The sequence below is a fragment of the Rhinolophus ferrumequinum genome, chromosome 9, assembly GCF_004115265.2.
Source record: "Rhinolophus ferrumequinum isolate MPI-CBG mRhiFer1 chromosome 9, mRhiFer1_v1.p, whole genome shotgun sequence".
Classification (NCBI taxonomy): domain Eukaryota; kingdom Metazoa; phylum Chordata; class Mammalia; order Chiroptera; family Rhinolophidae; genus Rhinolophus; species Rhinolophus ferrumequinum.
This window is the reverse complement of record NC_046292.1, coordinates 16,788,798-16,805,172: the sequence shown is the minus strand read 5'-3', so window position 1 is coordinate 16,805,172 and position 16,375 is coordinate 16,788,798. Positions and strand designations below refer to the sequence as shown.

Below are 16,375 nucleotides of genomic sequence, written 5' to 3'. Positions count from 1 at the left end.
TCCCTGGCCTCTACTCAGTAGATGCCAGTAGCACTTCTCTTCCCACCCCTGCCATGACAACCAAAAAACGTCTCCAGACACTGTCGACTGTACCCTGGTGGTAGGATTGCCAGGTAAAATACAGGCAATTAGAATTTCTGACAATGAATAATTTTTTAGTATGTCTCAAATATTGCATGGCTCATCCTTATACTAAAAAATGTAGTGTTCATCTTAAAGTCCAAATTAACTGGGTATTCTGTATTTTTATTTGCTAAATCTGATAACCCTATCTAGGTAGGCAAAATTGCCTAGTTGAGAACCATTACTTTCAGTTAAATAAAAACAGAATTATTCCCATGCTGCTGACAGGGATTCTATTTACTCTTGGTAGACATACCTCAGCAGGCCTCTCTAGGTCTCCCCACCCAGCAAGGAGTGGGCTAACACATGGGACCCTGTCCCAAGAGCGACCCTTTCTGAGTCTCCATGGACGAGAAACGCCCTGCCCTTAATCCAGCATCCTGCCAGCGCCACAGCCTGTTTATCACTGGGGGAATGCTTGCTCCACGTGCACTGGGAGGCCTGCTCCATTCATAGAGGTAGATACCAAGTCAGCTGAGATGATTGAAATGGACTGAAACTTTCCCTAATGCAGTCAGTTGGTTTTCTGAAGAGTGCTCCTCACATTTTTCCTCCTGGGGATCCCTTGTTCCTGGCAAACGTCTCCCCAGCGCTAACTCTTCCCACCTACATTCAGTTACTCCTTCGTGAATTGATGGATGTTTTTGCCTGGCAAAAATACTATGAAAGTAGCTACACTTTAAGGTGACTCATTTAAGGACATCTTACAAAAGATTCAAATTTCCATTGTCCTCTAGACCCCAAAAGTCCCTAATGAAAATAATAGTAATAATAAAAATATACAATAAGTACTTAGCATGCATCTAGGCTATTCTGCACTCTCTACATGGATTATCTCTTTTAGTCCTCACACTGACCTTATGTGGAAGCTTCATTAATATCCCCATTTATAGATGAGGAAACAGGTGCAGAGCAGTGGAGTCATGTGCTCAAGGTCACCCAGTTGGCAAGCGGTAGAAGTGAGACTGAGACCCAGGCAGTCTTTCTCCAGAGGCCAAGCTCTTGACCTCTACACCAGGAGCTGACCGCGACACTTGTCCCACCATCCCTTCCCCAGCCGCCAAGCCAAGTTAACCTTACTCTTGTACAGAAAGTCTTCTTCTCTGGTCACGTTCAATGAGAAGAAGGTGGTACCCCCCAAAGGAGTGGCTGTGGTCATCTCGATCCTGGTAAGAATAAAGATGAAATTTTGTTTCAAATCAGAGTAAGCTTTATAATCCCTGCATGATGCTTCTTTTGGCCTTTATCTGGATGATTGGAGAATATTCCAGTCTTCAGTTTCTTTTAGCAGCAACTAAATACAGGGCCCTTTACTATATACTATGGGGAATTAAAAACAATGTCTGACATTTGTCAAGACCTTCATTTTTCAAAGCAGTTGAAATAAATTCCATTCAACAATATTTATTAAACTCCTCCTGATTAGGTTTCACGCAGAAGATCTAAATCGATCTTCTAGAAACTGTGTGAAGGAGGTTATTTTTACCATTTGAGGGATGAAACTGAAGCCCCCAAAGCTACATGGAGCCCCAAGTTTACCTAGTAGGATTTAACCCAGGATGTTTGCCTCCCATGCTAGTGGGCCTTTCGTTACCCCGCCACGATACCTGAAATGGAGTTCCTGCTTTCAAAAGTTTTATGTTCTAAGGGGGAAAAAAAAAGCCGATGAAAAAATAACTATGATTTTTAAGTCATCAGTGACACGAACCATTGAGTTGTGAAGAATGATTTCAAGGAGGAGATCAATTTGAATGGGCCTTGAAGGACAGTTGTGGTTTGGAGGTGAGAGGAGGGAGAACGAAGGCCAGGTTGCTCAAAGCCTTCGATGGTAAGAGAGTTAATGTGTGCTGAGCATATACTATGTCCTGGGTGCCTTCGCACACTACATCAACTCATCTAATTCTCTCAATCATCCACACTTTGCCACTGAGCAAACTGAGGCTCAGAGTGGTTGAGTGAACCGACAAAAGTCACACAGCTAGGAAGACGTAGAGCTTGGACTCAAACATATTCTCTTTTCCCTGCACACCAGTAGGAATCAAAGTTCACAACCGTGTAATCTTCCATGTGAGGAGTGAGCCAGGGGTTTGCCATTAATATAATGTCACGCCACCAGAACAGATGTTGAGCTCCCCCACTAAGAATTATATCCTAAGATCAATGATATTATAAATAAATGTTCTGAACTACAGCCATCAAGAAAAAAAAGGGAAACAAAGCAGGCTTCGCTTCTCTGCTTCAGAGTGGCCAAGCTTTTAGTCCAGCTGCTGATAATTTGGAGGTTGGTGAAGGATCTCCACCAAGAGAAGAATGATCCAGGCCTATTTGTAACCCTAAGAAGCCATAAGGCGTCACCACAATTGCTCATCTTCTGGATGAAGCGAAAGCCCTTCGTGGGCCATTTCAACCGTCTGTCTCCAGGCTTTGAGCTTCTCATACCAACCAATGCCAAACGGCTGTGACAACGGACCCCTCCATCAGCCCCCATCATTCCTGGTCTTTGCTGTCTCTGGGCTGGCCAGCCCAGGCTGTGGCTTCCCCAGGTCTCCACAGTGGGCCTCTCCCGAGAGCCCCCACCTCTGGCTGCAGTGTCTCTACCCTCCCAGCTCCTGATGAAACACCCCTCCACTGGGGTAAGGTCAACGGCAGCCAAGCTGGGGGCTCTGGTGGCTGTGGCCAGCCCTGCCCACAAGAGCCGCAGCCTCAAAACGACCCTCTGTGGCCAGGCCGTTGGTCCACAGGATGGGCTCCGCCTTCACTTCCTCTGGTCTCCTTCAAGCCTAGGGCCCTGCCTGAAATCTCCAGCTCTTGCCTGTCCCTTCCTCCTGAAGAGCAGATCCTCAGGACTCCCAGCAAGGAGTCCCCCGAAGCTCTGCCTTCTGAACTCCCCACACTGGCCAACTTTTCTTCCTGGCTGGACTTCCTGTGTCCCAACCGCCTCAAACAGGCCCGGGTCGGCCAAGCTCCACTGTCCGCTCCCCCTCCAAAATGAATAATACATCCTTCAAGACACAGCTCAGTCACCCCAGGAAGACTGCCGCCCAGACAGAATTAGCCAGTCTGTCCTCTACACTCCTACAGCAGCGCTCTGCAAAGAACACACCACAGCGTGTATCTCACTTGCTTTGTCTGGCAGTTCACTTCCCATGTTCATTGTCAGGTCCTTGAGGGTAGAGGCTGTTTCTCGTTGTTTTTCATATCCTCCAACCTTCCCAAGATAAAGCGTCTGGATGCTCTCACCTTTAGCAGGGGAAGTACTTGAGGGAGTAATTGAACTTCTCCCAGTTTGCTTTGCTCATTTCTAAAATGAGGCAGCTTTTCCCAGGGGAGATTAAGGTTAGAGGTTAAGTATGGAAAGTGCTTTTAAGTGCTCAATAAATGGTAGCTCTTAGTGTTATAGCGGGTAGTAGTAAATATTTGCTGAGTTAAATTAGAGAGTGGTGGCTCTGGAGCTCTAAATAAGAAAAAAAGCTTTCTATAAAAATAAGTACGTATGAACCAATATGAGAATATGGAAAGTTTTGCCCCTCACCCCCACGGAGAGGTGCTGCCCCCGGCCCCCCGCCACTGTTCCCCATCCCTGCACATAAGGAGTTTTAACATGTATTTGCCTAAACCATCTGCTTCTATCCCCACCAATATCAAGCTGAGAAGACTCACCAGGAATGCTTTCTCTGGTTCCTTTTAAAAAACATTAAAGAGAGGCAAATAGGTGGCCGGCAATCAAAAGTCACTTAGTGAGAGAGACAGGGCATAATCACTGGACAAGCTAAACGCTGCCTGTGGACACATCCGTCATTAAACCAACATGCACAAAAATGACAGAAGCCACCATCCAAACACCAGCCATGTGGCAAGACCTTGTGCCAGGTATTTTTAATACACGCTTTGATTTAATTAGCAAATGCCCTGTAAAATAGATTTTCCTCTCCCCATGTTTCAAATGAGGACCCTAGGGCTTGGGGATATAAAACTGACTTTCCCTGCTCATACAGCCTGGAAGCTGCAGGGCTGGCATATAAGCAGGCCCTGCAAACTTCAAAGCCTGCATGCTTCCCACTGCACCACCCTGCGCCTGGTACACATCTACGGGGGTCTGTGACAAGTCACTCCAGACACACACACAGGCACACAGACACACACTGACCAGTAATGCAGCCACCTAAGGCCACCAGGATACAGGCCCCTCAGCAAATCCTTCAGGATGGCCTCCTGGGAACCTCCTGAGTTCCAGGTGCGATTCCCTTTCAGATGAGCCCCGCCACTCTTCTTTCTTAGAGAACAGTGAGCAATCTCAGAGCATATCTTGCCTCATCTCAGGACTGAGGGCTCTCAATTACATCTCTGTTCCTGCCACATCAGAGAAGGTGGGAGGAAGGGTGGTGGAACAGCGATGGCCAAAGATGTGGGTGTTTTCATGTGTGGGGGCCCAGTGAGTCTTGTTAACCAAGTGAGGTCCAGTAGGGGGATTTCAGTATCTAGCATGCCTGTGACCAGGGTCCATCATTATAGAATAGTGTACAAGGAGGGTGAAGCTGGTTTTCTCTGATAGAGGTTAATTTAATAATGATGATAACGATAATGATATAATAAACAGCTATGTGCAAAGCACTGCACTCAGGGCTTTATGTGGGAGTTCTCATTTAATCCTCATATCTGTCTGGTCAGGAAGATACAATCACTGTGCCCATTCTACAGATGAGGAAACTGAGGATCAGAGTAGAGTGAATCAACCTAAGCTATTAAGAATATGTAGCTGTGCTAGGATTCAAGCGAGGCCTATTTGATTCCACAGCCCCTTTTCCATACATCCTCCCAGTGAATGCACGAAGTAGAAATGGCCCAGCACCCAGGGCTCAAATCAGTGTTGGATTTTGATAGGAAAATGCCCACAGGCTGGGACACAGCAGAGAGACCCAGTGCCCTTCACCCAGGCCCCTGAGCCTGACTCGTCCTACCTGACTGGCCCCTGCCCTGGGCCACACTCTGAACCTCTGTCTTCAGCAGAGCCTTAATCACATTTACAGAATCTACAAGGAACTATTGTACTGTGGGTTGTTTACAAATGACCTTGAGTGGGAGGTCAGTTTGGGAAGTGATGGGGGTCATGACCATTTACTCACTGAGCCACCCTTCTGTGTCCCTTGGTCAAGTGTAAGAGCCATATCTAGAAGATAAATGTTGCCAGACCCACCTGTCCAAAATATCCCCCCTATTGCTTTGCCTCAGTGGTACCCTCCTTCCCTCTGACCTAACCTAAAAATTCTTCCTGGATAAGACAACAAAGACACTGTCAAACCCAACCGACCCCTACTCAAATGGCCAAGTGTAACACAGAGTAGGTAACCCACGAATGCCCTGGACCCACCAAAACAATGACATCGATTTCTCCCAATCATCTGAGAGATGGGAGGTTCAGCATGGCTTGGTCTCTTCCACGGACAAGAACCTCACTACTCCCTAGCAGCCCGTGAGTTATTGGGATGTTTTAATTAACAGAAAATTAACCTCCATGTTGGAACCAAAATGTCTCTCCTTGAGATTTTCACCCCTTGGTTGGAATTCATTTCCCACAAAAATCATCTGCTGTCTCTTACACATGACAACTGTCAGGTTTGAAAGTATGAAAGGTGAAACTCAAACTTCCAAGGGTGGAGCAGTTTTGGTAGCTGGTTATCAGCACTTCCATTTTACCTCTCACCAATAGGTGGCGATAGCAGTTGGTTGAGTATATTTCTTTTTGTGGATTGGTAGATATATTCCAACCAATCTACAAATGGTTGGTAAATGTCCCGAGATCCCCACAGGAGATCTAAGTAGAGAAGCTTTGTGCCCTTGAAAATGGCAATTGTATGTTCTCTGATGATTTTCGTCTCTGGGATAAATATTCTCAGCTCCTTCAGACAATCTTCAGGGTAATAGTCCTGTGTGTCAGTGCCTCCCTTAAATACAGCACCCCAAACCTGACACATGACTCCAGACGGGGCCTGAAATGAGACTTTTCTTGATACTTAACAGCCCTGAGCCTGATTTCTACTATTTATTAGCTGTGTGACTATGGTCAACTTTCGTCACCTCCTGGGTTTTCTGCTCTGTAAAACAGAAATAAAAAACTCCATAGGTTTGTTGTGAGACTTAAATGAGAGAAACCATGTAATATATTCAGCACAGTGGCTGTGCATAAACCCCACTGATATTACACTGGATTAATGCAAACAAATAGCTCATTAGTTTTACAGGCGGCCACAGCACCCTACTCATACACACCCTGTTGACAGGCCCCCAAACCTTTTTCAGACTTTTTCTTATGCTTATTTATGGTAATCAAAGCCCTAAAATTAGTAAGTGAAAGGGCTTTCTAAACTGCAAAATGCTATGGAAATGTAAGGTAATAGGGGCCGCTTTATAAATGGTGACAATATTATGATGAGGGGCTGCCAGGTAACTAGGTCTCCATGATGCTTTTGGGCAGATGACTTTTTGAACTTAAGTGTGGGCTCTGCATTGATTCCTGTTAGCTTTGACCTTGTTGATGTGGGCCGTCAGGAGACGGTATTGTGACAGAGCACATTGTCTAGGAGCTCTTGATCCAGCAACAGCTTTGGGGTCAGGTAGACCTGGGTTTTCATCCTGACCTCACCACTGATCAACTCTGTAATTTGAGCCACTTCTGTAGGTCTCAGCGTTTTCATTTCTAAAACAGGGTTAATACCCTTTTGTAGGGGTGTGAGAATAAATGAGATATAACTAACTACCCAGTGCAGTGCCTGGTGAATGGCGAGTGATCAGTGAATGTCAGTTCTCAGGCCCTTTTCTCCTTTCCCTTTTGCCCCCAATCTGTCTTCTCCCTTCTGTTCTTGGAACTTGAGCTCCACCGGGTCAAATGTTTGCTGCATCTGGTCCAATTGAGTTTTGAACAGAGAGGTCAGGGAGCCAGACCACGAAGCATGGTGTCCAAAGGAGGGGACTGAGGAGGGATTCACAATAACTTCTGCAGGGTTCGACCTTCTCCTTCATCTCTACTGAGGGCAGAGACAGAGAAGATAGTGAACCCTCCCCCAGGAAGGAGAAAATCGTAATGGGACTGGTAGGGTGCAGGGGCTGCTGGGTGCTGGGGATGAGCAAGCCACAGATTCAGAACTTGGGGTGAGAACCAGGAGACCAGGGTTGCCTTAACTCAAGAACCAGCATCTTCCAAAAGCTCGTCTTTCTTTGTAGATACTGCCTCAGGGGGTTTTAGGAAAGAGAAGAGTATTTCTAGCCGGAAGGCAGGAATCCTTCCTGGAAGGCAGCTGAGACTGGAACAAACAGAAGAGAACTCCACAGACGGGTTTTGACTTGGCAGCAGTGGTGCATATGGGATGCTTTGAAAGAAACCTTCAAACACTCTGTTGGGTAGTAACCCAAGTCTGCCTGAATCTTAAATGGCCACCTCCTACACTCTCCATTCCTGTTGGGTTCCACATCATCTACCCCATTCCATCTGCCCTGCCTTTGTGTGTCACAGCTTTCAAAGGTGGGGTCTGAATTGGCTTAATGCTCCCTTGAACTTGGGGCCATACACAATTACATGCCGAATACAGGTTCCTTGGGGTTGGTTCCCAGAAATTAGTGAACACATTTCTTGTTTCATTTATCCATCCATTCTTGCATCCTCCCATTCGTTCACACACCCACCCAGCCATCCACTGCGCGCACACTTACCTCCCACCTGTTCTTCTGTCCGTTTGCCCTGTCATTCATTTAACCAGTGCTCACCAAGTACCTGGCACTGGGAGGACTTTAATAAGGGCTGTGGGGGTCACTTCCTTAGAGCTCAAACCAGATGAGAAATGGAATTGTTTCCTTTAAGAATCTTTCCTTCAAAAAATAATTATTGGGGACCATCCCCGCTCATGTCTAGCCCAGCACTGATCACAGAGAGGTGCCTAATCAATATCATATGGAAGTCCTACGAAAAAGCAGTGGCCTGCAGATCTGGATGTCTGGGTTCTAGGCTCACCCCATATGAAGTCTTATTTACCCTCTCTGCCAAATTCTGGCTTGAACATCCTTTGTTTCTGGTTTTTATGGCCCACATTGTAAAGAAAGGTGCCTCAAGGAGCTCCCAAGACATGCAAATCTAAGCTCCACTTATTAAGATTATAAATAAAAAATCCCAGATGAAAGTGGTCACAAGGCTGATTTTTGCCTAGTGCCAAAAGGGTGGCACAGGCTGTGCCAAGAGTCAGTGGGAAGACGAGACCTGTGGGCGTCGTGGTTGAATCTGACCAAAAGCTGGAATGTGACTTGTGGCTTCCATTTGCCCCTCGGTCTTTGGGCCCACGCCAAGCTCACAAGGGTCCTCAAACTACACCTGAGCTCCTGTGTAAATCTCCGGGGGTCCCACTGTTCCCAAAGGGAAAAAAGGCACAGTTAGAGTTTATGCCCCTAAATGAATATGTCAGAAGCAAATAATTCCACCTTGACATTCTAGTCAGGAAGGGAAGGGCTCTAACATTTAAGGGGACACTGACAAAGTGCTAGGCTCTGTGCTCCCACATGTTTCTCATTTAATCAGTACAAGGTGGGTCTTCTTATCCACTTTGCTGATAGGAATGGAGGCTCAGAGGGGTTAAGTGACTTCCTCAGTCTTATAGCAAGTGAGGGGAGGAGGTGAGTCTCAAACTCAGATCTTCTGCCTCCAAGCCGACCAGGAGGTAGGCAGTATTCCTGGGACACTCCCAGGGTCAGTGGCCCTGCTAGGCTAGGACTCTGCTCACTATTCTGTCTACCTGTTGATATTCAGAGTCCCAAGAGGTTCAACAAACCTTCAGAGCATGGCAGGGTTCCTCACCCATGACACTGCTGACATTTGGGCCAGATAATTGTCTGGGGGCCTGTCCTGTGCATTGTAGGATGTTTAGCAGCATTCCTGGCCTCTACCCACTAGATGCCAGTAGCACCCCCTAGTTGTGACAAACAAAAATGTCTCCAGACGTTTCCAGACGTCTTCTAGGAGGTAAATCACCGCTGGTTGAGGACCCCTGGCGTAGAATTATAGGCCTGGTCTCTTGACAGTTTCCTATCCTTTCCACCCAAGAAAGTCTAGACAAGAAGGGAAATATCCAGTGTGTACTTACTACGTCTGAGGATAGACAACCAGTAATGACAGTGGTGATGATAACGACCCCAAACACAATTTATCAAGTGCTTACTATGCACTGGTCATCATGCTAAGTGTCTCGTATATATTTCCTCACACATATTATCTCTGTTTTCCAGATGAAGGAACTGAGGCTCAGCAAGGTTAGGTAACTCGCCCAAGGTCTCAGTGCTGATATATGACAAAGCTAGGATGCATTAGTTTCCTATTACTGCTGTAAAAGATTACCACAAACTTAGTGGCTTAAAACAACACAGACTAATTTTCTTATGGTTCTAGAAGTCAGAAGTCTGAAATCAGTCTCAATGGCCTAAAACCAAGATGTTGGCAGGGCCATATTACCTTTTGGAGGGTCTGGAGGAGAAGCTGTTTCCTTGTCTTCTCCAGCTGCTGCAGGCCACCTGCAGTCCTGGGCCCGTGGCCCCTCCTCCACCTCCATCTTCAAGCTAACAGTGCAGTATCTTCCTATCTCTCTCTCTCTGACCTCTGTTTCCATCCTCTCTCATCTCCTCTCTCTCTAACTCTCCTACCTTCCTCTTATAAGAACCTTGTGATTCCATTGGCCTCACCCAGGTAATCCAGGGTAATCTCCTCATCGCAAGATCCTTAATCACACCTGCAATGTCCCTTTTGCCATGTAAGGTAACACAGTCACAGATTCGGGGGATTCTGATATGGATAACTTCGTGTGTGTGTGTGTGTGTGTGTGTGTGTGTGTAGGAGAAGCATTATTCAGCCTAATATGTAGGATTTAGACTCTTATCTGTCTGACTCCAGGGTTTGTACTCTTAACACACTCCTGCCTCCTCTGCCCTGCCTGAATAGACATAGTCCACAGGCAGGTACTGTGGGGGGCACTGCGGTGGATCAGACACATCCCGGGAGTGGTAGGCACTAATACTGATCTAGAAGGTGCACGTGAGAAGTCCTGTGAGAGGGGAGCAGAGAATGAGTCCTGGAGACACTGGGCCAGTTGCAGCAGGGGTGTGGAGAGTGGGCTCAGGATGCTACGGGCAGGCCTGGTTCCTTCCCTGCCCAGCAAGCCTCAGCACCTACCTCCAACCTGACTTTACATACATCTGTGTCCGTCCTGTCCTGAAGGAACACCGCACCCCAGCCCCCGCCAGCCAGGATCCTGTCCCATCTGTGGGGTTTATTTGCCCAGTGAACTGGTAACCATCCTCAAATTTTCCTTCCCAAATCTCCTCCCTGCTAAGGGCTAGAAGGTCTTTAATCTTGTAAGCCCACTCCCTGCCCCGTTCTGGTGTGTAAGGATGTCCTTCAGCTACCTGGCACCTCCAGGAGCGCATCCATCCTGTTACAGAACAGGTAAACCACATTGTGTGGGTTAGCCAGGCTGTCCCCTCCCTGGACAACCAGAGCCTTTGAGTCCCCTCCGGCTCTGCAGTGACTTGGGGATGAATCTCTTGGCCCATGGGAAAATGACAGGTAAAAAGGACAAATTCAGGTTTGCCTCACCCTGGGAGAAACAAAGTTTGGGATCTACCCTTTTCTTTGAAAAAAATGCAGAAGGGACTTTTGATTAAACATAGCAGATGGAACGTAAGCATTCATCTCTGCTTCCTCCTGAAACCCCTCACGAATGACAGTAGAGGAATCAAGACACGAGGCCAAAGGGAAAGGAGAGAAGACAACCACAGGACTCGAGAGGCCAATCCAGGTTTGAAAGCCAGAAGAGCTGATGGCTGAGTGTGACGTAGCAGCCTGGAAAAGGCCGAGGCCCAAACCTGCAGACTGAGGAAACCAATAAAAGCTGATCCCACTGACAAAACCCCAGGAAGACTCAGGAATGAGTGGCAGCAGATGCCACCAAAGGTCAGGATGCTGAGGGATCTGCAGCTCAGCTCCATCCCCTCCTTGGGTCCTCCCTGCCACAAGCTTCCTCCACCCCGTAGAATATGCCAAGTTCACACGCTGCAGAGTAAATCAGAAGATAGACCTGCACTGCTCAAGAGGACCACAACATGTGGCCATTTACACTTAGACAAAAATTAATTAAAATTAAATAAAATTAAAAGCTCAGTGCCCCAGTCACACTAGCCACATCTAAAGTGCTAACATCCACTGTGACCTGTGGCTTCCCTCTCGGTCAGAGCAGGTCTGGAACGTGTCCACCAGTGTATAAAGTTCTGTTGGACCCTCGCCGTCCTAGAGCCTGGCCATCGGAAGTGTGGTCCGGGGATCAGCAGCAGTGGCACTCCAAGGCCCTTGTTAGGAATTCCGAATCTGGGGTCCATTCAGACCTGCTGGATAAGAACTTCCCTTTTGGCAAGATCCCCAGGCCATTCACGTGCACATTTGACTTTGAGACTAAGGGGGAGAAGGACCTAGCAGAAGGCATGGTTAATCTCTGGCTGAGGGAAAATCTAAATCCTTCTTTGCAGGGTTCACCCCTTCCTCTTAACCCCCTGGGCTGCCAGAACTCCAAGAGCCAGTCTTAACCTCCTGGCAGGAGGTTACAGAGGAGGTTCTGGGGAGGCTGAGAAGCCAAAGAAAACAAAGGGACAGATACTGATCGATGTTAGAGGATTCTCCAATGAAAGGCCAGGTTCCTGCCAATTAGCCAATGGGGAAGTTGCTAGTTGACAAGCCAGCCCCCATACCCAGAGCTTCTCATTAACTTTTTTTCAGTACTTCATTTTGTATTTATTTTATTTATTTATTCATTTATTTTTAAGGAGGGCGCAGCTCACAGTGGCCCATGCGGGGATTGAACCGGCAACCTTGGTATTATGAGCACCACGCTCTAACCAACTGAACTAACCTAACTTTTTTTCCAATGAGCTTTTTAGTGCCTTAGGAACAGATAGCTAAGGGTCAACAGACCTTTGTGGGTAAAAGCCTCAAACATGATGAAGGGTTAGCAGACAAAACAAATGAACAGGTGGAGGCATTTAAATCAAACAGAGACAATATAAAGAGCAGAAGAAAACATCCTCAGAGAGATAAGATACTACACCTATAAAACAAGAGCAGGATGCTATGAGAAAAGAATATTCTGAGAACAAGAAAGGGCACTAGGAAATTTAAAAAATGACAAAAGAAATAAAAAATTCAATAGAAGGGTGGGAAAATAATCAAGTAAATGTCTCATAAAATGGGACAAAAAAGATAAAGTAGGTGAAAACAGATTACTCCAGGAGGTCCAACATCCTAATAAGAATTCCAAAAGTAATTAAATGGAGAAAATCGAGGGGAGGAAATTATCAAAGAATAATACCTAAAAATTTCCCAGACATGAAGGATATGAATTTTCACAATGAGAGGACCCTCTGAGTCCCCAGGACAATGAATAAAAAAGACAAGCTCATCATCATAACCTTTCAGAACACAGGGCATGAAGAGAATATCCCACACATGTCCATAGATTTTTTTCTTTTTTTTAAGGTCAAGTACAAAGAATCAACAATCAGATGAAATCAGAATGGCACTGGATTTGACAGCAGTAGCACTAGAAGCTCTGAGACAACTCTCCAAAATTCTGAAGTGTGGCTTGCTGTACATGTCCAGCCTATATACATGTCCAGCCAGCAAAACTAAATATTGAGTGAAAGGTACACGAATGGCATTTTGGGGCTATTATTCACGGTGGCATGTGGGGTCTCTGGTCCCGCCCCCCACATAAGAACGCAGGATATGGCGAGGCCAAAAAGGAACACCCACGGAGCCGTAGGTAGGGGAGTCACACCACTATAGTCTCGCTGGCAGCTGAGTTGGAGACACAGAAAGCAGGATCCACATGACCTGCAACCTGCCATCCGCTTCTCTGCCAACCAACCAACCCCACTTGCTAGCTGCAATCCGCCCTGCTAACTGCAATCCACACTTGCTAGCTCAGCCACCATCTTCTTGCTAGCCCCCATTTTCTGCTAGCGTAGCCATGGCAATTACATTAGTGGCCAATGGCTCACTGGTTACAGCTGACGGCCATCCAATCATAGTTGATGGCCATTTACTACCTGAGTGAACACTTTTCCACGTGAGGGCGAGAGCCTGGAAACTGTACTCCTGGCTATGTCCCCACAGGGGCATGCAAGGATTTAAAAAAAATCCACTCCACCCCATGCACCTTTTCCCAGGAAGCTCCTAGATGATAGGCCTTGCTCAAGTGGATGAGAAAACTAAGCACGAGAAGGGCACAGGATCCAGGGACAAGCAGTGCCCTGGAACAACCTGGGGCTGACCAATCCCACTGGGGGAAGGAGGGAGGTGCAAAGGATTCCACCATCCAAGAAAAAAATGAAACAGTAGATTTTCTGACGTTTTGTCCAGACTGTAAAGGGATCTACTTTTCTATTGGAGTTTGGGGAATGAATGTGATAGAAAAACTAAACTCTCTTTTTCTCCACAATATCTCTTTCACTACTCCCCACACCCTCTGTGGTGGCCCTTGGGGGCAACCCCTTGTGATCACAGGATTCTGTGGAACCCTGTCTGAAAACTACTAAGCGTACAGCTCTCTCCTTACAAATGGGGAAACTGAGGACCAGCAAGACCACCCAGGGGGATGCAGAGAGAAATTTCATTAGTAATTTATTTGGTGAGTTTTGGAGACCTCCTTTCTGATTCATTCAAAACAAGATCAGTAACAACAATAGCAAGAATCAAACCACCACTATATACCAAACCACCCCTATATACATCAAAGGGGTGGTAGATTTTGGGGGGGGCAGGGGGGTGGTTATCACTTTGTGAGGGGTGTAAATATCTAACTAGTACATTGCTTTGTACACCTGAAACTGAAAAAAAAACAAAACCTGAAGGAACACCAGCTGGTGAGTGAGATGTGAGATCCCACCTGGCCCATGTGTTTTCCCTCTTAGCTTTCCTTGCAATCACTTTGCTGATGTAACTGCACTGAGTTTCTAAAAAGCACAGACTGAGGTTCCTGCGTTACTTCTAATTACCACGTATTAAGGCAAGAATACGTAGGTATAATTGAGTTTTGTACACCATGGAGAAGGCAACTGTAAAATTCTGGGGGGAATATTTGGGTGTGGGAGTGCAGGGAAAAAACAAACATAAATGAGCGCCAGCAATTTCCTTGGAACCAGCTACCCTGTGCTCTTGGGTAGCTCCTTATTATTATTAAGAACCAAGGCCTGGGTGGAGCATGGTGCTGGTAGCACCAAAGTTGCTGGTTCAATCCCCGCGTGGGCCACTGTGAGCTGCTCCCTCCTTAAAAAAAAAGAAAGACCAAGGCCAGGTTATCTGATAATCTGAGTTTATCTCTAACACTGACCTTTCAGTGGTCTTGCTTTGGACGCTCTGCCACTCCCTCCGCCTTTTCCAAGGGCTTGGTTAACCTCAACGTGTTTGTAATTAATGAGTGAAGGATGTAAACTCTTTCTGGAGTATCTGCACTTGAATATGAAATTCTAGGAAACTTAGTACTCCATAATCTTAACATGTGACATTCTTACTTTGAGTCTCAAAGTCCTGGTCTATGGAGCTCATCATCTCACCTGTTTAACAGAGTCACCACTGAAACCCCCCCAGAGAGCCCTGATGTGGGGGGCAAGAACCCTGGGCTGGAAGTTAGGAGTCCTGGGTTCAAGTCTTACCTCTGCTACTTACTTGCTGTATGACCTTTGGGAAAGTCACTTGTTCTGTCTGGGATCAGTTTGTTCTGCAAAATGCACAGCTGTGGCCCAGTGACCTCTCCCTCACGCACTTTCCATCTTGTGACTCTCCCAGCTTCTAGGTTTGGTTCAGAACCTGGCCCCTCACCCTCCCCAAGGCTTGCCTGCCTCCCACACCCTCCATTTCAGAGAAACACCCTTCCCCTTTCCTGCCCAAGCTCAGGCCTGGCAGGCGCTGGACTGCCGAGGACAGGAGGTGGAGAAACCATCCCAGCCGTTCAAGCCTCCGCGGTGAGAGCTGGCCTTCGGCCAGTCACAATAGGCCCCGAGATACAGAGGGATGTTTGTCTGGGGGACCCAAGGTTTCATTTAAACCTTCTCTCTCTTTGGCCCACTGCCTCTCTTTTCTCCCCTCCCTCTCTGGTGGCAGTGCCAGCCCCAGCTTTGTTAAGAAGTGGGATATACATGTTTCACAGACCTAAGCAGCCCCTCTATGGGCTGGGAAACCTGACAAAAGGGTGTAGGGTGGCAGTGGTGAGGGTTGCCACAGTGAGGGTGGAAGGTGGAGATAGTAGGGGGGCAGGAAAGACTCTGGACAGAGCAGCAGGGCAGTAGAGAGGGTTCAGGAGAAGGGGCTAGTTTCCGGCTCCCTTACTGACTAGCCAAGTGATTGTGAGCAAGGTACCGCCTTCTCCTCTCCAGGTCTCAGTTTCCTCAGATTTAAAATGGGGGTGATTGTCCCACCCTTATACTGTGGGGACTCAAATAAATAAAATGATGAACTTACATATAGTGTGGTGGAGTGAAGAAAAGGGTTTGGAGTCAGTTGAACCTGGGTTCAAATCCCATATCTGTTACCTCTAATCTCACTGTCATGGGCAATTTACTTACTCTCCACGAGCCTCATTTTCCTCATCTGAGGAAAACAGAAAATCTGTGTGTAATTAGGTAAGATTTTAAGGATCAAATAAGAACTGACAGCAAGTACCTTACCCAATAAATATCCTCGAATGAAGAACTGGTCAGAGCCACATCATGACTTTTGGGGACCCCACCCACCATAATAAATCTTCATGGGTGCTAAACATTCTTTTTTCTGGTGTGAGAAAAAATTTGAAACATCTCCTCCTCCAAAAAAAAAGTTGGGGATTTTCCTCCCTCAATTTTAAAAGAAATTAAAATATTTTGGAGAGGCCTCAAATCTATCTCAAACTGGACATATGATGGTGAAGAGGTCCCACACATTCTGGATCCTGTAGACCCCTCCAGTCTCATCCTTGCCTGAGCTCAGCCCTGTCAGTCCTTCCTATCCTGCCACAGGGCCTTTGCATATGCCAGAACACTCTTGCCCCACCTACTGACACTTATGATACTTTCCCCCAAGCGTTACTTCAAATGCCTATGCTGTGCGCTGACAGCGCCGTGTCCTTCCCTCACCACTGGTTGTAGTTAGCATCTTCCATTTGATGGATGGTTTGTGTCCCACTCCAGATTCTGAGCTCCA

The 16,375-nt window shown here is 46.9% G+C and overlaps 1 protein-coding gene across 2 annotated transcripts in view; it reads right to left on the bottom strand.

Annotated features, from left to right (window-relative positions):
* Nucleotides 1-16,375, bottom strand: part of NCMAP (non-compact myelin associated protein) — a 34,903-nt gene that overhangs the window by 7,051 nt on the left and 11,477 nt on the right. The window contains exons 1-2 of one of the 2 annotated variants that reach the window (XM_033115923.1): nt 4,271-4,487; nt 1,204-1,289 (exon numbers count right to left, since the gene is read on the bottom strand). In XM_033115923.1, the coding sequence (XP_032971814.1) occupies nt 1,204-1,282 (79 nt within the window). In that variant the 5' untranslated portion in view covers nt 1,283-1,289; nt 4,271-4,487. Of the gene's footprint in view, nt 1-1,203; nt 1,290-4,270; nt 4,488-16,375 lie in introns of those variants that run through there. The other variant, XM_033115924.1, reaches the window with a different exon arrangement.